This window comes from Trachemys scripta, chromosome 1 (genome assembly GCF_013100865.1).
Source record: "Trachemys scripta elegans isolate TJP31775 chromosome 1, CAS_Tse_1.0, whole genome shotgun sequence".
NCBI classification, from domain to species: domain Eukaryota; kingdom Metazoa; phylum Chordata; order Testudines; family Emydidae; genus Trachemys; species Trachemys scripta.
Window position 1 is genome coordinate 208,141,480 of NC_048298.1, and position 24,364 is coordinate 208,165,843.

Here is a 24,364-nt window from a genome sequence, read left to right on the forward strand (position 1 = left end):
TTGTTCTCTCTTTCAGAAGGCCCTCCATACTAACTCTACCCTTATCTCCTACGCTGTGTCACAAACTATGCTATTCTTGATGCCTCTTTTCCTTCTGATGTCCCTTCCTCAGCATCTTTCTCTATACCTCCCCATGTATGGAATGTCCTTCTAAAGCCATTTTGCCAACCCAGCATACATACAAACCATCAACTTCCATTTAAATCTCTTCTGAATAGTCACTTCTACAATTTCTCCTACGAGTTAACATTACATATGTATAAATAAATGCAGTTTTGCACTTGCCATTGTCAATACCAAGTAACCATACGATTATATTGTTGGAACCCATGTCCTCCCACAGTCCTGTTGTTTTGTTTCCCCATCACAGGGCAGGCCGGAAATTTTACTGTAAACTGTTCATGGCAGGGACCTCTTTTATAGTCCACAATAAAGTTCCTAGCACATTCTTGCGTGATGGTAAAAAAAAAACAAAAAAACTTAAATTGCTGATCATGAGAGGCAGGAAAAACTCCTTTAATGTCTCAATAAAAGGACACAAAACTCAACAATATTGTGCATATATATTGGGTGGGGATTGGAAAGGAATGGAGACACATTGATGGTCACCACATTAGCCCATTGCATGGTCTTTAATACTGAATATGGGAATCCACAAGTGAATTTAACAATTCAGTCATACAGATAATAAGAGTGTACCTTTATTTTAACATGTGCACTGCACTCGTGCAGTAGATACAATGCCAGCAGTCTTCTTTCAGCACAGTCAAATTACTACCAATCAAGTTTTTAAATATTTAATCACATTTCTTGGTGGAAGCAGCATTTAGTGCAAAGAATAAAAACCATTTTTTCAGTCTCTGTTTCCATGTGTAGTGAGGCACTCGTAACTATGTCCCAACTGGCTTTAAATGTAAGGTGTTGTTCAACTATAGCAAGTTTCATCTGACATTCACATGAAGCTGATTTTGTTTCAAGTTTACACTACAGAAATAACAAATAAATAATGAACAACAGTGCTTTAAACAAGGTAGTAATGTAAAGAGAAAAACAGCAGTGTTCAGTGTTTGCCAGTCTGTTTTCTACTACATCTATCACTTTATGAAAGTCTACATAAAAACATTCTAAAACAAAATAGTTACACTCCCCACCCTCTTTTCACAATATCAATATAAGAGGAAAAATTGTCATATGTACTGTTCAGCTTTCAAAACAATGCTTCCTCTCACCTCCCCATCACCCACCAATTTAGGACTCCTCTCCCTGACTGAACATTCCAGAGACTGATTTCACAGCATCTTTCCACTTTCAAACAGCTCTAATTCCATGTATCTATGCAAAACAAAGCAATAGTCTTGGGTGCTACAAACCTATCAAGTGTATTAGATCACGTTCTAATCCACAAGCTTGGGGGGGCAGGGGTATGTGGTAGAATCACTCCAAACATCAAGACACGGGCTATCTTAAACCTCAATCCTGCATGCATCCATGCATGCACACTTAACATTACATACATGAGTCATCACAACCAAGGAAACGGTACTACTCATGCATGTGAAGTTAAGCACGTGTGTTTTGGCAGGATCAGGGCCTTAGTTTTCACCCCATCTATAATCCCACTGACTTCAACCTTCAGCCACAAATGCACAATTACAACTGTTCAGGGTCTAGCAGTATGATCACTACGATGTTCTGTGCTCTGGATGTGACACTGCCACGAATGCCTAGGGACCAGGAGAAGGCTCTTTCCACTTTCCTACAAGGAGGCTATTCTTGAAGAGTTGATAGGACTGCACAGGCTGTAAATCAAGGAGTGATTTGGCCCCAGGTGTATGAAATAAGTAATGCTGCTTGCAATCACTTAAAGCGGTAGATTAAAACAGGGAATACAAAGAACTTCACTTAGCTTCCGAAGTTAAAAGTGGTCTCTCTAATAGCATAACCATACATATAAAAATATACACCAAGTGAAGAGCAAAGGAGATTTTTTTGCAAGGGTTCTAACTAATATCATTTGGGATTTCTTCAGAGGCTACTTACATTCATTAGTAGTTTTGACACACATAATAGAACACATCAGTTGTACTGTTTCTTCAGAGTGTAATAATTGATCTAGTTTTTTGACAATCTGAATTCATTATTAATGGGGGGGGGAGAGGAGGGAAACCACTTTGCCTCAAACTACAGTACATAGGAAACCTGGTGTTTAAAGATAGTCTCATTTTGGTCCACGATGTTGGATACTCAGGGAGGGACAGTGAATTTTTTTATTCTCTCAGACATACCAAAGGGTTAGACTTCTTACCTCCTCTGAGGTGGAATCTTTTTAATGTTCTGCTTACAATAAAGTTGGCAATCGGTAAATAGCAAGCTTTTACAAAAATATAATTTCAGATAATGTGCAGAAATATTGAAGGGCAGAAATTTTTTTCTTTAAAAAATCCCACAAAAAAAATGCAATCTTCCTTCTATTGGAATTTTGACTTACCAGTGAATTTTTTCACTTGACCAGAGCTCGGAGAGCTGGGAAGTGTTTGGGCCTAATCCTGAATTAGTGTCACTGTGGACACCTGAATCCATATGATCAGAGTTTAACCTAGTGAAATGAATACATCTAAACACACACAGAATATGAATGCACAAGGACCTAAATCACTTTCTCTCATCTTCCCTTTTACTCGACTTTCATTCTCTATGGACATAATGTTCTGCCATAAAGCTAAGTAAGGAGCGTCTGCCTACTAGAAGCCTCATTACACATTTCAACATTCCACATTCTGGTGGGAATGAAAATAGGCTTTAATTTTCAAAGTTATGGTGCTGAAAATGCCTCTATAACTTACTCTTAATCCATATTAAAATCAAACTAATAAATGTGACAGGGCTAAGTAATTCTAAACGGTGACACGTCAGAGCTTTGTCTGCTGAAGAGACTACAGTAGCATGATGAATGAAACTAAGGCGTAAACAAATGAAACCTCAAATTAGCTCCTTCCCTTTATAACTAAGGGCATCGGGTATTCTTTAAAAATGTTATGCCCTTCACATTTTCTGTAATGGAAGCATTGTGGTATTCACTTAAGAGAAACCCGCCATCCTTTAAAAGCACCATAATCTATAAGGGAGTTAATATCTGGAGAAAAAAAATACATGGACCACCCTCAGGAATGAAATGCTAAAGATGTCTTTTTTTAATCAGTTTGTGAAGATCTACAAAAAAATAAAAAGGATCACATTCTAAAGGTTCAGTGCATTCAGCAGCTATAGTTTTGCTGCTAATTCATCTTTATGTTGACTTTCAAAAATAACACCCTACCTCATCAAAATATACATTTTCCATTTGCTTTTAAATTAAAATAATAATAAAAAACATTTAAAGAATTCACAATCAATAGCATGACTAATTTTCAGGATCATCTACAGCATATAATTTAAAGGCTCAAGATGCCAATATGCAGCACGCGGCAAGCCTATATGCTCCATGCAGCACACAATTAGAATATCTTGATCTTCACACTTCAGTTCTTGTCTTCCAAATAGCGTAGAAAACCCATCTGAAGAAAAAAAAGTCAAGGAACAAAGCAAACTGTGTAGTATATTGTCAAAGAAGCACTTTTAGAACTAAAGTGAAATAAATCTCCAAATAAGCCCTGTTTATTATAGCTCAGAAAGATAGGATGGGTAATATCCCCACCATTCCTTCTTGATCCCAGGAAGTAGGACCCCTTTGACACTTAGGGCTAGATGCCATTTTTGTGAAGTACTTTTTTGCCTCACACTCATGTTTTTAATTTAGTGACATGGATTTTTCCTGTATTTATATGAGAAGATTTGTTCCACAACTGCCAGGACTTCTACTTATAGTTTCTGTCATTTCTGTCCCTTTCTTATTTTGACTGCCATCACACTTTCTTGGTTTTGATCTTGGGTATTCCCCATAATGTTTCCTTCTTCTTGTTGTACATTGGCCTGGAAGCAGTTAGCATAACATTTTGTTCTGCTGGGAGCAGATTCTAGTCCCTTCTCCATGAGTGCAGAAGAATCCAGATACAGCAAAACCAATACACTTCTACTGTGCTGAAGATATGAAGAGGCAGCGTACCTCCTGAATGGCAAGGAGAAGTGATCTGCTTGAGCACCCTGTTTTCTGATATTCATTGGGTATGAGGAAGATTAGATCCACTTCTGTGTAAATCTACTTGCCCCCTTGTGGCATGGGAAGGAGGGAGGTAAGGTGAAGACTAGGGCAAATTTTAGGATGAGAGTAGTGTGCATTGCTCTGCAGCACTAACAGATGACAGTGATTTAAACAGAGTACAGATGGAATTTCCTTCCCATTCTTATGTCAACTTATCTGGAATACTTATTAGTTTTAATATCTATTTTTCCTTTTTTTAGAATAAAATGTATGCTATTAACATTAATGCATACCAGAAGTCTAAGTTAAACAAACAAAAGTAATATCCTGCAAACATGCTGGAGGCTAGTCTGAAGGCAGCATGACTCCTGCCGCCCTTATTAGCATTTCTGAATATATGGTGTTATCTTGTCATGTTGACAGACAGAATGAATGAAAACTTGACCTTTATAAGAGCTGTTCACTTTGAAGCCTGATTATGCCTATTTAGTAGCCAGAATTAACAGAATTAGCTTTAGTGGCATTTCATGCCAATTACCTCACTGGAAACATTTAAATATACTCTCCAGAGGAATGCAGTAGCACTTCTTGCCATAGTTCACGTAGAAGCATTTTGCAATACTACTGCACAAACAACACAACAAACACTTAAACGTCTTTAATACAAAATGCACCCAAACCATTTACAGAGTTAAATTAAGCAAGGCATGGCCTATATAATAGACAGTGAAAAATATTGTCTACTGAATACATTAAAGCTGTTAATCATAAGGGTAAAGCCAAAAGAGATGGCATTTACGCCTTTTCTATTTGTCTTAAAGATGCTTTAAGATGCTATCTGAATATTGATGCATAGTTGGCAAGCTGAAAACTTGGGCAGCCTTTTCATGCCTCAAACCTCTTCCCTTGATGGGAGAGAGGGGGAAAAAACCATACAAGAAGCTCAGAGGAAACATTTCCTGACCCTCCTTCCTCTGTTTCTCCACTGGAAGTGGCTATTTAGACCAAGGAGGGGAAATAATCATCAAGGTGAAGGGACAGAGACAAAGACAAGTTGAAGGGATGAGACTTGAGGGGAGGGAGGAGCAGCTTGTCCTGGGCCTTGAAAATCCTGGCTGAGTCCCTGACTCCTTGATTTTTCATTCCCACAGGTTTATGAGTTTATCCTGTGGAGGTATACCCCACAGCTGACAACTTTATAGGAGAGTTAAGGAACAAGTGGCCCAATTTTGAAAGGTGCCGGGCCCCTCTCATAAGGGCATCAAATGGGAGCTGTGGTTTCATGGCACTTTTAAGCTGTTCCCTCCCCCCAACCACTACTACAGTAGTTCACTTCCTGTTTAGTAATTATAAAATGTGATTAGGTTAGGGCATTTAAAAGTGTTGTCTTGTTCATTTAAAGAAAAGAACTATTTAGTTCACTCCAACCCGACGAACTGGGGTTGTTTGATTTATTAATCATACAGGCTCAACCTTTTATATTTGTCAAGGATACAATTCCATGTATGAGGGTACACATACAGTTTCCTTTGAGAACTCCACAGGGCAATAAAGCCTGCCGAGCTGTTCTTCATAGAGGGTCAAGGCTTCAGTCAGATTGATACAGTTTCCCTGAGAGGAGGACAAAAACAAAAAAAATATATATCAAGTCCTAGTTACAATGAAGTAAAGAAAAATTATAGGTGCATAGGCACAAACACATGTATAAATTAATTCTAGGCTGCTCTGCACTACCGAGATATGTTTGAGCTCTTCTTAATACACAGTGCTTCCAACGTTAAATGCAAGATGAAGTCTGAATAACTTGTTTTTCCATCTCACTTACCCTTTCATGTAAAGACACCTATCCAATCACAATTTGTAAGTACTAGAGGATTGTCTGACTCCCTTCTCATTAGCAGGAGCATTCACTGCATCAGTGCTTCCAATTACAGCAGACATTAATGATATTTATATGAACAGCATCTACTCCATAATCATTTTCTTTATGATTGCTTCCATACATTAGTAAAAAGCATTATAAGTCAGGTTTTTCTTAATTAAAATCTTAACCAGACTATGTTGTATGAGTCAATCTACGTTTAACAATTTAATCTACTCATCCATAAAACAATGTTGAAACAACAGAGATTCAGCAGAGGGATTTCTGCCTTACCTTCAGTTCCTTTGTGTCATGCTACTGAAATGCAGGTGCTTCCCAAAGAATACTTTTTTTGGTATCTAAGCAACCAACAGTGGTTTTCTCCCCTCCAAAGATATTAGCAATTATTTGCTTATCAAAAGAAAGTAAAATCTAAATGACCTGCTATTATTTCCCCTCGTAAGACTATTGCCAAGACACCACCACCTCCCCAGAAGGACAAACTAAAAATCGTATTCTTCCATTCCAAGTAACATACTCCACAACAACCACCCAGGCAGTTCTTGGGGTATACACCCTTTTATGAGACTAACTTGAAAAACTGAAAAGCCATGGTTTAAGAATCATACTCTTCAACAGGCAATTGAGAAAGTGAGATATGAGGTCGCCATGTAAAGAGGGTGGTAAGTGGAAGGCATGTAGCCACTTCTCTGTACCTGGTTTGGAAAAAATTAGGGATAATGTTCAATCCCTTCTGAACATCTCAGGAAAAGAAGGTAAGTCCATAGTGTAGGCTATTATTTTAGGTAGTAACTGAAAGTCTAAGAAAGAGTTCCATACCAAAAATGTTTGTCATTTGTTCCATGGTAGCCATCCCACTTGTGGATTTTGGTACCAATTCTAGAACTGCAGGCAATACAACCAATTTTGAAGCAGTAGATGCTCTGCCAATATTTTAACCAAGTGCTCCAATAACAATTCCCCATTTAAGCACGTACTTGCAGTTCATTTGTTTTCCCAGCTAAACAAAAACATGCTCTCTCTCATCACGTTAACTAGGAAAAGCTGTAATGTTGCTAGATAAACAAATTTATTCAGTGACATTTGCTGGAAATGTTTATATTTTATTCCTGAAAGATATATTGAGCATATATTGACAGTCCAACCCAGGCTTGTACCCATTGAAGGGACATGGGATGAAGATTCAGCAGAGGCATTTCCTCCTTCAAGAGACAGATACAAACACACCATACATTTGGTGCAATCTGCTCATTCTAAAGTTCTAGGGTTTTTTCCTTTTATTTATTTTTAAAGGGTTCTTCAGAAGCATTTTTATGACTCCCAGAGATAAGTCATCTGACAGGGATAGTTCAGCAGCCCCCAAGACTCCATCAGAAACAAGAAAGTCTTCATTTAAATTTGGTTGTGCCAGAGATTTACCAAAAGGTTTCCAGGAGTCCCACTCAGCACATCCCTGTTAGAGAAAAGTCAACTGGGGAACTAATTCAGGATCTCTACTGTCTCAAACAATCAACAATTTCCTTCACAACATGCATATGTTCTATTTTAAGGGAACATCTAAGAAAATGGTCTATAACAAAGAGTTCTATTGGTTCTTTACAAGTAGAATGTTTAGTTATTCCACACTAGAAAACACTCCCTTTATTTCTCAAATCAATCTTACGTCTGGACTCTTATGTTAGCATTCAGCAGAGTATCTGAGTGCATCTTATACTTCAAAAATACTCTTAATTGGAAGACACTAAACATTGCTTTAGATGTCATCTGTTGATATGCTAAGAATACTAAACCAAAAAAAAAAAAATGAAGTTAGCCTTGGCTGGTCTTTTGTTATGAGTTACATAGAGGGTAAATGCAAGGTTTTTGTTTTATTCAGTTTTCTCCTCAGTAGATTAATACAAGAAATCTTTATTGGCACATTCTTGCTAAAGGTAAATTTGAGATCTCTAATCTTTGGGGTCAGCTTAGTAAGATTTTACCCCTGCTGCAATAAACTAAACTGTAAAACAAATATGGGCTGTGTGTGTGTGTGTGTGTGTGTGTGTGTGTGTTTGGGGGGAGGAGGGAAGGGGAACATGGGAGGGCACTTGAAAAGGTGTTTCTTCTTCAAGGAACAAACATAGCTACATCGGACTTAGACTTGTATGAAATAAAAAAATCCGGATGGTCCAAGTGAGAAAAAAAATGAATAAAACCTGAGCTGGCATTATATATATGTATACATATACACACGCACACTATGGGAGGGGGGAGGAGTGGTGTGGCTGAGGATGCAGTAGTGATTCCGGTGCAGGTCTGAAACTCTGGAGAAAGGATCCATCCCCTTCTTCTGATCCTTTTTGGAAATCTCCAGTAGGGAGAGAGGGAGAGAGAGTGTGTGATGTTATTTATATATAATTAAATAACATATAATATAAATAAATATATATAAATCAATAACATCACACACACACACACTCTGAGCCTGTACTGGAGATCTCCAAGAAGGGTCGGAAGAAGGGAATGGATCCTTTCTCCAGATTTGCAGACCTGCACAAGGAATCACTACTGCATTCCTTCCCCCTCTCCCCCCATCATAATGGCAGGTGATCTATACAGTTGCAGACTCCCTTATTTGCTCCTCGTCTGGATTCTGCCGACTCTGCAGTGCGGCACAGGGAGCCCAGGACCACACAGGTAAGTAGATATGGTTATCAGCTATCTAGATGAGGACTGGAACAGAAAACCTTCCATCTAAGAGAGAAAAGCTACTTACCTCTGTCACTTAAACAAAAGGCAATGCTGCCTAACTTAGTTGCAGGAAAAGAGATTATATTTTGCAGACCTCCAGTCACTAGAAGCACGAACTAACAGATCTTCAAGTCTACTTTCAGTAGCAACAATAGCTTTTTAACCCTTTTATAATTTCCAATGGATATGTCACATTTATCATAGAAGACAAAAAAAAAGGAACTTATATGTAACAGTATAATCAAATCTTACTGACATATGGACTGAGCAAAAGTCCCTAAAATCATGTTCCTGAGAAGAACTAAGCCTCAACATTGTCACTATTTACTGTAGAGCTCATAATAATAGACCATTAGTCTTAATTAAACAGACACTAAGCTGTATTCTAATCTTTCAAACATTTTTAAGAATTGGATAATTCAACCATCAGCACCAGCTTCACAGTTTCTAGAATGACCTTCTCCTTACATGCCCCAAAACCTACCCATCATAACCCTGGAAGACCTTTACATCTTAAATTTGCATGGAAAAGAGACAAAGGCAGAAAAGCCTAAAGTAACAAACTCTGCCTAAGCAAAAGCAATTTTTTTCACCTGTTTTGAGAAACTTTTGGAGTAGTCCGAGATTTAAAAAAAATTAAGGTATCTTCTTTTTTTCCTTCCAGACTACTTGCATGATTTGTACCTGACTGGAAAGACATGAAATACTACCATTGCTATATATCTGGTTCTCATTCTAAAGACTTAAATGTCACCCTTTATTGGGTATTCTCAAAGTCCTCTCATCTGAAGCGGATCAAGCTCTTTTAATGACTTTGATGATAAAAACACAGAATTAATTAACACAGCATTTTCAAATGATCTTTCACATACAATATTCATATGTTTTGCTAAAGCATTACAGAGTTTTGTTTTTTGAGAATAGACTTTACTTAAGACACCAATGAGAATTTTACTATTGTGCTTCTTCTTCCAAGACGACTTCTAATTTGTTAAAAATAGCCCTAAGTTAATATAAGCTTATTTTTGGACACAGACACAAAAAAGTCAGCCCGAACAACAGACATACATAATGAGAACAGACTGAACCAAGCAAATCTTATATTTAATCTAGTATAGCTGAGCAGTTTCTTTCAAAACTGTTTCTTCTATGTGGCAGCCCCAGATAATAACTAGAAAGTAAGCTCAACCTGTCTGTTTTGACTTTGCTTCCTACTATTACAGGGATCCTCTCCACTATGGTGTATTTGAAACAAATCTGAAAGTGTTCAGAGAAGTTTGGAAGGGAGATAGGGAGAGATGCCATCCCACTTTTATTTTATTGTACTTTGACTTTTTGCATTATACTGTAAGTTCCATGGATGAAATAAAGAAAGCGTTCTGTCTTACAAAGTATTTTTTTAAACGTCATCTTTTACCCTTAAGGTGCTCACTTTCAGTTTGCTGGAATGCCAAAGAGAATTGGGTAAAACAGTGATCATTAAAACTGATATGATATTTCATTTACAAACACACTCTTGATTACATGGCCCAAGACTGCACACATCACATTGCAATATTTCATACTTATTTCTGAACAGATTTACGAATACTATAGGTATCAAGAAATGGAAAAGAAGAAATTTATAAAAGGTAAGAGTTGGGCACTTTAACTTAGCACAACTGTATAAAGCAATACACTGAAGAGACTACTGTAGTACTCGTTTAGTAACCTATTATTATCCAGAGGACTGCAGTGGTTATTTGGTTCAGCTGTCCTTTCCCAACCATATAATTTTGTTTTGACATCAAATTCAATGAGAGTACTAAAACAGCTTGTGTGTGTAATTTAAGATTCACAAATAGAAAATAGCTCTTGGTAATTTATGGAACATACCACCATTACGGAGGAAGTTTAATGGTGAGACCAATAAGGCACACAATGACACACAAAAAATATATATATCGCTATAGACTAGTTTCCCAGACTGTCATCTTAGTATCCGATCTCTTCTCCTGTCTTCATATACGACAGAGGAATCACTATAGCCAATGTGGCAAACAAATTACAGGAAAGAACAAAACACTTCAGTGTGTAATTTCTACATTTTGTCAAACCCACAAACTCCCACTCCTCAAATCAAGACTTGCCCTAAGAGTGGTCAGACACATTCCATTTTACAGTATTTTTAACACCCTGTTTGAATTGACATATAGAAATGTAGGTTTTATATTGCTTTTGTTTCAAAGCAGTTGTCTACTTTTATTTAACAAGCCAAAAACAAAACAAAAAACACTGCCTAGAAAATTTAGATATGGTTATTCCAATTATCAAACAAATTATCCAAAAACATCCCCCCTCGCTAACAGTTGACAGGCAACCAGAGTTGACAGGCAAACAGAATAGTTTAATGAACTGTAGCAAAAAGTTTCACTTAGATTACTTCTAGGTTGCAGTTATGATGCCAAGTTAGAGCAAATTTAGGAGACGTTCCTGCACCACTGAAATTATTCAGACAGGGATCAAGACTAATACACAAATGACCATCTTCAGTCAGATAGGGGAAATAGTTAAAAAATGAGTGTAGGTTTAAGGAACACAATTTAAGGCTGTAGCAATACACTTTTTCTTCCATCATTTTGTATCCAGTAATGGGCAATATTAGACAAAGCGAGAGGCTTCATTCCATCTCACTTATACTGCATTTAATGCAGTTTAAATAGGTTGACTAATGGAATTACTCCTGTTTTATACAGTAATATGTGAGATCAGAATCAGGCCCTTAATTTTTCCCCTTTTTGTTCAGCAAAAGCTTTCAGCACACCACAGAGTTGGAGAAGTCTTTTCTATTTTGTATTGTAACTGTCTTGAGGGAAGTTTTCCCAATTTATTTTGGTTTTGGCTTTTTCTTTATAGGTGCCACGATGAGATACCTCTGCAGCTTTCTGAACAGGAGAGTACCTACCAGGATTTGTAACTCTCAAGCATATTAGACATGGGGAATTTTAAGTTAGCTTACTTGCATTATAAAAAGACTACATATTTCTATATAGTAAGATTTAAACACCCCATACAGTCTTACATGGATTAGAATACTTACACCTTTCACTGTCCATGCCTTTCCCCAAATGTAAATTGTCTCACCTTTTAGAGACCGTAAGCTCTTTGGGACAGAGGCTATCATTTATTATATGCACAGTGAAGAACCAGCCAGGCTGACCTCAAAGCACTATTGCAATATGAATAGCGAATACAGAGAGGGTCAAAACTTTTCATGAAAAGTTTGTCCCTTTCTTATGCACCATACTCTACCCCACCCCGCCTCCAGGAAGCTCCTCAAAAACCTTCAACCAGCTCCAGTTAAATCCCCACCACATACACAATATTAGTGTCAACAATTCCCCACTTCATATTTTAAGATAAACCCATCCCTTGCAACATTTTTTCTTTCCTCTGCCACATGACTGCACACACTACCACCATGCTTTGTGTGGTAGCAGCCAGCTTTCCTACTAGAAGGAAAAAGGAAGGGTAATATCAATAGCTCTTTTCTTACATGGGACTAGGACAAAGGAAGCAGTTGAATTCGCCCATATTCCCTTTTATTTCAGCGTGACTAAGGGCCAGAAGATATTTATTCTACAGCAAGACAGAAAATCATTTTGGCTAAGTAAGTGTTTATGTGTGGTGCGAGATTCCATATGCGAGATTCCATGCATACCCATGTGTGGACCACACACACACAGGAACCATGCCTCAAAAGTAGTAGTGTTGGTCAGAAGTATTTTGAAAGAACTGACAAGAAATTACACACACACACACACACACACACACACACACACACACACAGAGGAGAGCAGCTATGAGGCAATGGCCCAACGGGTCTGAAGAATCTACAAGGGCAGACTTCTATTATATTGGAGAGTGGTTGGGAAGGAGCAGCATGACAGATGGCGACGGGGGGAAGAAATCTGATCCTCACAACAGTAGTTAGTGGAATGCACAAAAACCCACCATAAACATTCCGAGAACATTTTTATCTGGACGGGAAAGATGACCCAGACAAGGATGTGCAGTTCCCGTACAAAAATATTTTTGAAGTTTTCATTTCATAAACAGGCTCAAGATGACAGCTATTGGCTGAGAAGGTTAGATTGGCAGGGCAAGTATCTGGCATCAAAAATAGTGGCTATCAGTTAAAATGGTTGGGTTATACAAAACAGCCGATGACTGATAACAAAACAACCATCATACATTAGCTGTTAGAGAACCTTCCAACAGGTTTGGACAGCATGCAAAAAGGTAGTTTTGAAGCAGTTAGGACAACTCTGAGTGAGATTTTCAAAAGCACTTCAAAAGCACATAAGTTATTTAGGAGTGGGAGTTATGCTCCTATGTCACTTAGGCCAGTGGTTTTTAACCTTTTTTTATTTGCAGACCCCTAAAATTTTTCAAATAGAGATGCAGACCCCTTTGGAAATCTTACACATAGTCTGTGAACCCCCAAGGATCCACAGATTACAGGTTAAAACAGACTGACTTAGGCAATTTTGAAAATCCAACCCTATTCCTTTAGGAAAAGGATATTTTACCCTGCATGAAACAGAAACATGGCCCAAACAGCGTTGTAACTAGTGAGGTCTGGAAAGAATGACCATATGGGACTCAGTTAGGAGGTCCCAAGTTCTAAGATTGGTCAATGACTCAGGGTTCTATCCTTCAAGATCCTGAGCACCCTCAACTCCCACTATCTCCAATAAGAGAGGAGGGTACTCAGCCCCTCATAGGATCAAGCCCTCACCATGTAGCCTTTGGCAAATCACTTCACTTCTCTGCTTCACAGGGAGAGGAAACGATGAAAGAAACAGTAATTACACCATGGGCCAACCCTTTAAACCCTTAATACTGCATGCATTCCTATTCAAATCAATGGGACTGTGTTCAGTAGTATGTCTTCAGGCCCTTTTTGCTGCTTTATGATATATAAAGGACTGACAGGGTCTCTCCGCACCTCACAACATGCTGGGAGAAGTTGCTGGCTTGATTTTTTGCATTGGAGATTCAGGTCTTGTGTATGGCTGGAGAACTATGATGCCTGAGGAACTACTGAAAGAGTGAGGTTATAAGAGCCAAGAGTGCAAGCTGAACAACTGAGAGGAAACTGAATAGTTTTCATGTGCTATACGCATGGGTCAAGCATATTCGGAGATAAAAAGTCACATGGTTACTACTACACTACCACAACTATTAGCCATGTTAAAAATCTAATCCTCTCTTTTCAAACTGTCTTCCATAACTATCTACAATATAAAAACAAATCCTACAACTAGCCAAGTCTGTCGTAGCACTCTTGTTAATACAAATAAATCTTCAAAATTCTCTCACACAAAACTTTTCCATGGACTCTGGTGTGCTGAGAAGTTGCTAGCCAATATTAGTCTTTTGTCTCCACCTAGTGGTACAAGATCATACTGCACAATACTCAGAGATTCTCTAAGTCAGTGGTTCTCAACCGGGGTACATGTACTCCTGGGGGTACTCAGAGGTCTTCCAGAGGTCACTAGATATTTGCCTAGTTTTACAACAAGATACATAAAAAGCACTAATGAAGTCAGTGCAAACTAATATTTCATACAGACAAGGACTTGTTTATACTGCTCTATACACTGAAATGTAAGTATAATATTTACATTCCAATTAATTTATAATTATATGATAAAAATGAGAACGTAAGCAATTTTTCAGTGACAATGTGCTGTGATACTTGTATTTTTATGTCTGATTTTGTAAGCAAGTAATTTTTAAGTGAGGTGAAACTTGGGGTTTGCAAGACAAATCAGACTCCTGAAAGGGGTCTGGAAAGGTTGAGAGCCACTGCTGTATTCAGTCTCTGAATGTCTAAGGAATTATCAAGCTGTGGAATGGAATGCATGCGAAGAAAAATTTGGAAAGAACAAGTATACTTTGAGAATCTTGAGAGGGCAGTATAACTATGTAAATCACAGTTGTAAAAAGAATGTAAGATACAATCTAATTTCTACCTCTTTTCATAATGTATTCTTGGTACAACAGAGCCTCCTGCCAAACCTAGAAAAATACCAAACCCACCTTGTTTAAAAGCATAATGAACAAATCTTACATCACAGAACCTGGCTAAATGTTTCCCCCAATCCTCTCTATTATGCAATTTCTGTTGAGAATAACGTGCAAATTTTGCAGGAGAGAAAAAAAAGACAAACAAATGAAGCCTCACTCCATTTTACTACCTTCATTGCGCGCACCCTCCAAGAGACATACATCTTGTCTGGATAATTCTTCTCTGCAAGAACCTAATCCAAAGCCCACTGAAATCAACAGAAAGCCTCCCATTGATTTCAGTGGGCTTTGGATCTGGCCCCAGATGTAGCTCCCTTTGGAGTCTTTCAACTCCAGTTGGCAATGAAGACCTGAGAGATAAACAATAGACTGCCTCTGCATATATTTCACAACTTTCCTGAAGAACACTGATGGACAAACCCCTAGCCAGTAACCCCTACAGTTCCATTTATTTCATGCCCTCTTGCTCATGAGAAGTATACAGATGTATTATCTGCTCAACACAGTCATGCAGAAACAAGGATGTTGGTGTGCCAGTGAAGCTTTCATGAATTTGGAACTTAAGTTATTTAATTAGAAATAGTAGCACGTGACCAGTTTCCCTTAATGCATGTTATACTCTCAAAAAAAAAAAAAACACAAAACCCTAAGAAATAAGGGGAAAACAGCAAGTTCTGATTTCAGAACAAACCAAAGCACTACATATGTACCGCACATAAACAAATTCATAAAAGACTGAATTAACCTGGGAACAGTAATTAGAATATTGGAAAAGGAGGATATTATACAGCTAGATGTGGAGGATAAAAATCATTAAGCAGTATCAAGGTACACTCAATTACTACTCTTTCAGACTTTCATCCTGTGGCCTACAGTTATTACACCTCCCTCCCGCTAGCACTTCTGTATTTATTTACCTGCTAGTAACTGCTGATATTTCTTTAACTTCCCTAGCTACTGTCAAGGAGCTATCTAATTGATACCCTTGGGCTCTACATCATGTGCATTTGCACTACATAAAACTGTATCTGCAGGTGCAGTCTGCTGAGCCTAAAGTAGTGCAATACATGTAACTGTACTGTTAGCTTATAGTGATACAGTTGTGGTACAGTATAATCAGTGTGTATAAACTTTTTTTTTCTATATCCATCACATGTAAAGTAGTTTTTAACTAATAAAAACAAAAATATTAAATGCTGGTGTTGTGCCTTTTTAATTGAATGCAAATTTCCATCCAAATTCAGCTTAAACACAAATCACAAGTAAAAAATGAATCTAGTTAATAAGAAATATATCATTCACCATTTTCTAACACAAAAAATATAAGAGTACAGAATCTTCCTAAACACATGTTAAGCTATATAATTGCTTAAATTAACATGTACAGATATAGTGTACCCACCTGGTTAGCCTGAAGTTCCTAATTTAGTGTAAAAGACTATATTTGTTTGCAAATCAACATGTTTTAATTATTATTATCCCATGAGAATCAACCTTTCTTTAGGAGAATAACTAAAAAGGTACATATGCAAAACAAAATTAAGAACCGGTGATTATTTAAACTAAGGTTTCCAGCTTGCTGATTTAAAAAAAAAAAAAAATCAATCCACCCCCAAGTGTATTTGCTTTAAAAAGCATTAAGATACTAAAAAGGTAAACTTTAGCACAATGAAATACGTACAAATCATTGCTAACAAGTAAAATTAGTCTGTAACACAAGCTAGACATTGAGAAAGTCATACCCCAAAGTAGATGGAAGGTTTGGGTTTGTAAATAAAGCTATGTTGTTGCAGAAAGTTTGCCCAGACACTGGGAAGAAACAATATTCTAAACTGACAGCCCTTCATCTGACAACTTTCCAACTTGAAAGGCTGACTGTACTGAAAGCTTGGCGACCCCTACAGCCAGTGTTCAAACACCAGCACAAAGCACAAAGCACAGCAGATTCCAGCTGGAGCCCTGTAGAGTCAGCTACTGTGAGGCAGCTGGCCAGTAATAAGTAGGAGGTCTACTCCATTATTACATCTTGGTTTCTACTGCGAAGTGTCTGCTCATCACGGAAAAAGCCAAGATGTAACATAGGGAGACGCAACAAGCCAGAATGAATAGATGGGCAAATAAACCATTACTTTTTCTGGTGCCACTTAATACATTATTTTTAGGCTTACCCATAGTTTTTAGCTCCCTGGGGAAGGCAATCTCAGTTTTTACAAATGCCTTCTTTGAGAAAATGAAGTTATTTTGCTAAGTAAATACAAGCTACACCATACAGACCCAGACAGCCGTCTAAGGGTACATCTACACTACAGGGGGGAGTCGATTTAAGATACGCAAATTCAGCTACGTGAATAGCGTAGCTGAATTAGACGTATCGCAGCCGACTTACCCCGCCCTGAGGACGGCGGCAAAATCGACTTCTGCGGCTTTCTGTCGACGGCGCTTAATCCCACCTCCGCTGGTGGAGTAAGAGCGTCGATTCGGGGATCGATTGTCGCGTCCCGACGGGACGCAATAAATCGATCCCCGAGAGGTCCATTTCTACCCGCCGATTCAGGCGGGTAGTGTAGACCTAGCCTAAGACATAGCAAATTGGAGTAACACTATGTAACAGAATCTATAAACTAAACAACCCTCCACTACCAAACCACACAGATTGGCAAACTGCAATACAGAGACGAATTAAAGAGTCAGCATTTATCAACACATCATAGCATTCAACACGCTGCAGTTTTCAACATATGCTTAAACTAGGCTCCAATACCACAGTGGTTACTGTTGGTAATGTTAACTTTTACTAAAATAATTAAAATTGGCAGATTCCTCATGAATACCTAAAACCATGGATACAATTTAAAGTTTACAGTTATAGAAGGCTGATTTTACTATATTATACAAGTGAAATGAGTTAAACTCTGATGACATTAAAGTGGGCAATAATGAAAACCAACACAAAATAAGTGGCGGTGGTGGTGGTGAGTGGAGGTTTTGTAGGCCAACCTTATTTTTTTGTGCATTTATGCACTGCAATCTAGCATAAAAGACATTTCCTTTACAAACACCTAGCTTAGACAGACATTAAGTTCACAGATAGACCAACAAAGGGCTTGTTCGCCATTCAAGAATTATTGTAGAGTACTAAGTGAAAACAAATATTTCAACATACTACACCTGCATGATAGATACATTAAAAGACAAGTTATGCTGAGTTCATAGGGAGGAAAAAATACCTTAAGAGTTACAGTTCAGACATGTGCTGGAGAACAGAAAATAGCAGCAAACATTTTATGTTTAAAACATGATACAAAACTGTATGTGCAGTTATGACTACATATTTGTGATAAGCAGAGTCCAGACATCCCAGAGGAAGAACAGGGGCCTGAAACCTCCCAAATAAACAACTGAATACTGTATACAATACTATTTTACTACAGTAACTCCTTGCTTAATGTTGTAGTTATGTTTCTGAAAAATGCAACTTTAAGCAAAATGATGTTAAGCAAATCCAATTTCCCCATAAGAATTAATGTAAATGGCGGGGAGGGCTAGGTTCCAGGGACATTTTTTTCACCAGACAAAGACGTATTATATATGTATAGAAACAGTATAAGTTTTAAGCAAACAATTTAATACTGTACACAACAACGATTATGAAGCTTGGTTGAGGTGGTGAAGTCAAAAGGTGGAACGGTGGGATATTTCCCAGGGAATGCCTTATTGCTAAATGATGAACTAGCACTCGGCTGAGCCCTCAAGGGTTAACACCTTGTTGTTAATGTAGCCTCACACTCTACAAGGCAGCACGAATGCAGGGAGGGGAGACAGCATGGCAGACAGAGACACACACCCTGTGAGAGAGACGTGCATTGCCCCTTTATGTATGCTGACCCCACTCTAAGCACATTGCCTTTTTAGATCAGAAAGTTGAGACAGCAGCTGCTGCCTGCAAGCTCCCTCCCTTGTCCTGAGTCTTGTCTTGTTGTCCCTCCGCCCCCCCGCTCTATGGAGATAGGATAAGCAGGGGGAGGGGGACACCTTGATATTAGTGCCCCCCTCCATCCCGCCACAGCAAGCAGGAGGTTCCCGGGAGCAGCTTCAAGGCAGAGTGCAGGAGCAGCACAAGGCAGTGGGGGGAGGGACAGCTGAACTGCCGGCAATTGATAGCCTATTGGGCGGCTGCTGCACAGGGAACTTAAGGGAGCAGGAAGCTGATAGGAGGCCTGCCAGTCCACCCTGGTTCCAAGCCCCCACCAGCTAGCTCCAACAGGCTGCTCTTTCTGCAAGCAGTAGACAAAGCAGGCAGCTGCCAAACAACGTTATACGGTAACATTGAGCAACTTTAAACGAGCATGTTCCCTAATTGATCAGCAACGTAACAACGAAACAACGTTAACCGGGACAACTTTAAGTGAGGAGTTACTGTATAAATGTATATTAAGTAAGGTCTTTTATGAAAGCCAGCAACACACTGATCATGAATATCATTATGAAATGTATGTATTAACACTGTGAGGAAGCATGGATACTTATTGATATTGTGCATTCAAGTCTGATCAGACAAAGGGTTTCTCTCAGACCGGAGTGAAGGTAGCTATCTCCCTCTCCCTAATGTAAATTAGGCAATAAGGAACCAAAACAATGGAAGCTCCATTTACATATGAGTCAACAGGGGGATGGGATGAACAGCAGGGGGTCATCCTGTTTCTGGAGACAAAACAATGAGTTTGGAGAAGTATAAAGAGAAGCAAGAAGCCATCACTTAATGGACACAGAAATCTGTGAAAGGTGGATCCCTCAGCCACGTGGGTTAAAGACACTGATCTGACTGTAACAGTGAAATTGCCTGAGACCAAGATTGTAATCTGTTAAATTTTAGACACTGGAAAATGTGTTTTTTTTTTTGTCACCATTTTCTGTTTCTATTATCCTTGCTTACTCTCACTTACATCACTATTCTTATTAAGAGACTTACTTTTGGTTTTATCACAAAATCATCCCCGTGCTGTGCATTAAAGTGTGGATCCTCAGCTAAATTAACAGGCTGGTGCACGCACTGTCTCTTTAGAGGCAGTAAACTTGGTGATTTCTGTGAACGTCCAGTGATATCCAGAGCTGGATACTGCAGAGGAACGCTCTCCTGGGGGTTCGGGAACTGGGGTTCACTGAATGTTACCTGCAAAGCTAGGTTAAACTGACAGAATCTCAAGGAGTTTGTTGGTGAGGTGGACACACTGGTGTGGCAGGGAGCTGACACACAGTTTAAGCTCCAGCAAAACTCTCTCTTGCTGAGGCAGGGGGGTAACAGTGGCTTATGGTTTGGGGCACCCCGAGCAAGCATCACAATATTTAAAAAGTCTCTTCCAGTGAAATTTTGATTAGAATTACACTTGAAGTGGTTTTACATCAGTTAATATATTAAAGGGCTTTTATATTTTTTAAAAACTTTAAGTTAATAAATATTAGGCCAGAAGTTTCAACATTAATGGGCCCTTGGAAATCAGAGTTTTGCCACTGTCTTCACCTGAAGTGTTTTTACAAGTGCCAAAATCAGACCAGATTTTCAAAAGTTGCCTCTAATTTTGTGGATGGAAAAATCCAGGCAAAAATTTATATTTGCAAATCTGGTCCTTGAAGTTGGAGCTAGCAATCTAAACATACTATGGGGAGGTGTTCTTTATTATTAACTCTCCATTTATTGCTGGTTCAGCATCCAGTAAGTCAGTTTTCAACTCACTCATGCCTTATGGACAACATAAGTTTTCATCTTTTGTTTATATTACTAGAGCCACTGGCATGAATATGGTTCTTTGTTTAACAATTCACCAGTTCTTGCTTTTTTAAACACCACTTGAAGCCATAATCCTCTGTGACAAGCCAACTAGTTCCTGAAGAAGTGTTTATAAATGTCAAAACAAATACACTATGACCTCAACTGAGAACATGCACCACTAGAAACAAATGAGTCAGCAGCAGCAAAGACCATGTTTCATACAAATATCCCTAGCAATATATTAAAGAAAAAGTCAGCCAGTATTTTTTCAGGATCTGAAAATGTAAGTCACTATATATAGAGAAGGAATGTAGAATTATTTCTTTTAATCACAGTGTCATACCTGCGTGAAATATTTTCCATCATGTTTCAGGACTTTCATTGAAAGGTCAAGAATCAATCGTAGAAACTCCCACGTAGAATCTGGATATAAAGAATGAATTAGAACCTTCAAGTACTAGTGGCTTGTTAAGCATTACATAACTAATATTTAAGCACTGCTGCTGAGTATTTCAGCAGGATGATTATTTTTCTCTATCATTAGTTTAAATAAAGTGTTGATTACCAGCACTTGGGCTCCTGGGATTTTTGTCAGGTTTTTTTAGAATTTCTGAGAGACTTTGCATAGCTTGTAGTGTGAATTCCCACACTTATTTTCATGAGTTCCCACTATTCAGCTGACTGTGCTTAAAGTCAAACTAAAGTGGTAAACAAAGAAAATTTCAGGGAAAAAAAAATCAAGTCTTCAATGCCAGTAACTGGACTTTTTAAGCCCAGAATGCAAATAGAAAAGTATTTCATTACCAATAAGGTAATGCAGTTTCCACTCAGCCAAGGGCACAGAGGAAGCAAGGATGCAATCCTAAACTATGGAGGTTAGATGCGTAAGTGACATTCCCCCCCTCAGCTCTAATTTTTCACACTGCCAGGTGCATATTGGTAAGCAGTTCAGGATGAAAAGCTCCAGAGTCCTGAAAATAAGAAAAATATGCAGGAGAAAGAATGTAATGGTGATTCTTTAAGTCATTGGATGCAGGCATTAAACTAACCCTCGTGAAGATTTAACTTGTTTCGCAAGCATAACTGCAATCGGCAACTCAAGCCAATAGTTATCTGTCATCTTGAAGGCATTACTGGAGAGAAATCTAAAATAGCGCCACCTAATGAAAATATTGAGATCTTGCTGTCCTTCAACATACAGCACAATAAGACTTCAACTTCTTCTAGCCATTCCATCCACACCGTGTCTTCTGCCAGGAAAATTCTATTCTCCATAGTTAAGGTATCTTATGTTCCCTAAAGTGTTCCATATCCATATTTTAATAGAATAGTGATATAGCACATAATAATTCTGAAGTCCTCAACTGTTTTGAAAAAAACTACCTCAACTTTCAGACTTGCTCAGCAACCTTCCATATTTTCTTTTTGTCTGTCTTGCTTGGGGGCTGCTATTGGATTTCTCTGCCCCCCAAAAATATCAATCAAGGAATAAGCAACAGCATGGGAGTTTAAAAAAACGACAACAACCAGTAGAATTAGGACCAGGAGCCATTATAGAATGTTTGGAGACAGTTTTTTCATGCTGTGCTATGAAATCAACCCATCTTTATCTAATATGCACTGAAAGGCAGGGTCTTTTGCAGTTATTCCATATTACTGACAAAATACAGACTAGGGAAATACAAAAGGGTATTTCCCTAGTCTGCCTGCATACTGTATCCCCCTACTCACTGTAATGAGTCATCTGGACTGTAATCCAAATATAGCCGAAAAATGCCCTGAGTTGGTACTAGTAACACTGAATCTAAACATATCAAATGTTTGCATTCTCAAAAAAATGCTTTTTAAACAATCTATAAAAATCCTCTTTCGCACAATTTTCTCTAAGTGATATCTGGGCTGATATGAAACAAAAGCAGTATTTTAAAAATAAAAATCAGAAGCTTAAACATTGACCTTTTAGAAATGTATTCTAATATACAAAAGCCTAAAAATTATTACTCCAAAGCAGGGGTAGGCAACCTATGGCACGCGTGCCGAAGTCGGCGCGTGAGCTGATTTTCAGTGGCACTCACACTGGAATGAGGAAGGACATTGCTGTAATCATTCACTGCATCATAGCTAAATATAGGCCCCGATCATGCAGTTCATTGTGCATGAGTTCAGGGATGTGCCTGATGGGGTAAATTACAAGATCAAGGTCTGAGTCTTGGTGCTATTTAAGGCAGTGGCTATCTTCGAGCAGAGCTCAGCATACTTCTGGGTTCTGTATAAAATAATTGCCAAAACTTACAGTATGAGTACAGTAGTTTATATTGTACCATCACCCAGAGAGGAAGTAAATTCCTGGGGGGCGGGAGAAAGGAGAGGGAAGAAATGCTCCGAAGAGAAAAGAAATCTGGGCAAAAAATGCTCCAAAAACGTACATGCTAGAGCAGCAACTCAAATATAGTGCGACACTATTATATTTATTTTCAAAAACATAAAACATATCTCCCTTCCTGAGAACATAAAATATAGTGTGTCCCCCAATTTCATAAGACCCCAATTAAAGAAAATGTACATTCAAGTTCTGTAGGTCACAAATCTATGGCAAGCTGTAAAAAACAGATTTGTGTTTCCAAAGTCTTCCATAGTTTATAAACTAGCTGCACTGTTTAAATTCAACTCGAGAAGTGGAGGTGGGGGAAAATAAAGATCCTGCTATGACATTTACTTCAAAATTTGCAAGGAAAGTACTTCTCACTTCCCCCTTCTCCCAATTCAGGAACTGAATGCTAAAATTTAGAAGTCCTGATCGTCACAATTCTTCTCTCCATCTGCATGCATGTGCACTCTTTTCCCCCCACCCCTTACTTTTCTTCCTAGTGCTCCTAATTATGAGAACATCTCTTGTCTCAAAAGAGCATGTTACTTATAGAAACTGCTGTGAATACCACCCCACACCCCCCTGAATGAGACTCTGACATGGCTGAAATAAACTCTTAGTAAGTGTACAGTTGGCTTCACTGCTGTGCAGTGACTAGGTCCCTGTCACCACCAACATCCAGAAAAGGGGGGGAGGGGGGACAACGTACTTGTGGATATATGTCTACACTACTGCAGGGGGAAAAAAGCCATGGCAGAATCTTAGAGCCCACATCAACTGACTCAGACTCACACTACAGGGGTAAAAATAGCAGTGCAGATGTTCCCACTTGGGCTGGAGCTCAGGCTCTGAAACCCACAGCGGGAGGGCGGGAGTCTGAGAGCCTGAGCTCCAGCCCAAGTGGGAACATCAACACTATTTTTAGCCCTGCATCAAATGACCCAGGCTAAGATTCACTGCCACAGGTTTTGTTTTGGCGTTTTTTTGCAGTGTAGATGTACCCCATCGCTGCACTCTGCTATTTAGCTTTTGATAGAACTAGTTGTGACCCAAGAGCCCCACGGAGCTAGGCAATCCAGACAGATGCTCTGGAGTTGGAGTGTGCCTTTCACTAACCTGCAGAATGTCAGCAGGGCTGAGTAGGCCTAGACGAGTGTGCTTGTGTTGCCTGTGGAGTTGGGGAGCTGACCCATGGCAGGTACAGACAAGGTTTCCTCAAGGTGAAGCCAGGAGGGGCAGGGGGTGGGGCAGAAGCGGCAGCAAAGTTCCTCACAGCCCAGGGTACCCCCAAGAAGCATCACATAAGGTAAAAAAATCCCCCTCATTTTAACCCCCAAAATAATATTTTGCTGCAAACTGTCAAGAAAGCAAAGTGTTAAAAACAGTTAGTATAAACAAAGAATT

The 24,364-nt window shown here is 38.8% G+C and overlaps 1 protein-coding gene across 1 annotated transcript in view; it reads right to left on the reverse strand.

The window, feature by feature from the left end:
- Window positions 1-492: 492 nt before the first annotated feature.
- Window positions 493-24,364, reverse strand: part of SMS (spermine synthase) — a 71,956-nt gene continuing 48,084 nt past the window's right edge. The window contains exons 9-11 of the mRNA XM_034755297.1: window positions 20,936-21,015; window positions 5,634-5,749; window positions 493-3,554 (exon numbers count right to left, since the gene is read on the reverse strand). Of these exons, the coding sequence (XP_034611188.1) occupies window positions 3,512-3,554; window positions 5,634-5,749; window positions 20,936-21,015 (239 nt within the window). The 3' untranslated portion in view covers window positions 493-3,511. The remainder of the gene's footprint in view (window positions 3,555-5,633; window positions 5,750-20,935; window positions 21,016-24,364) is intronic.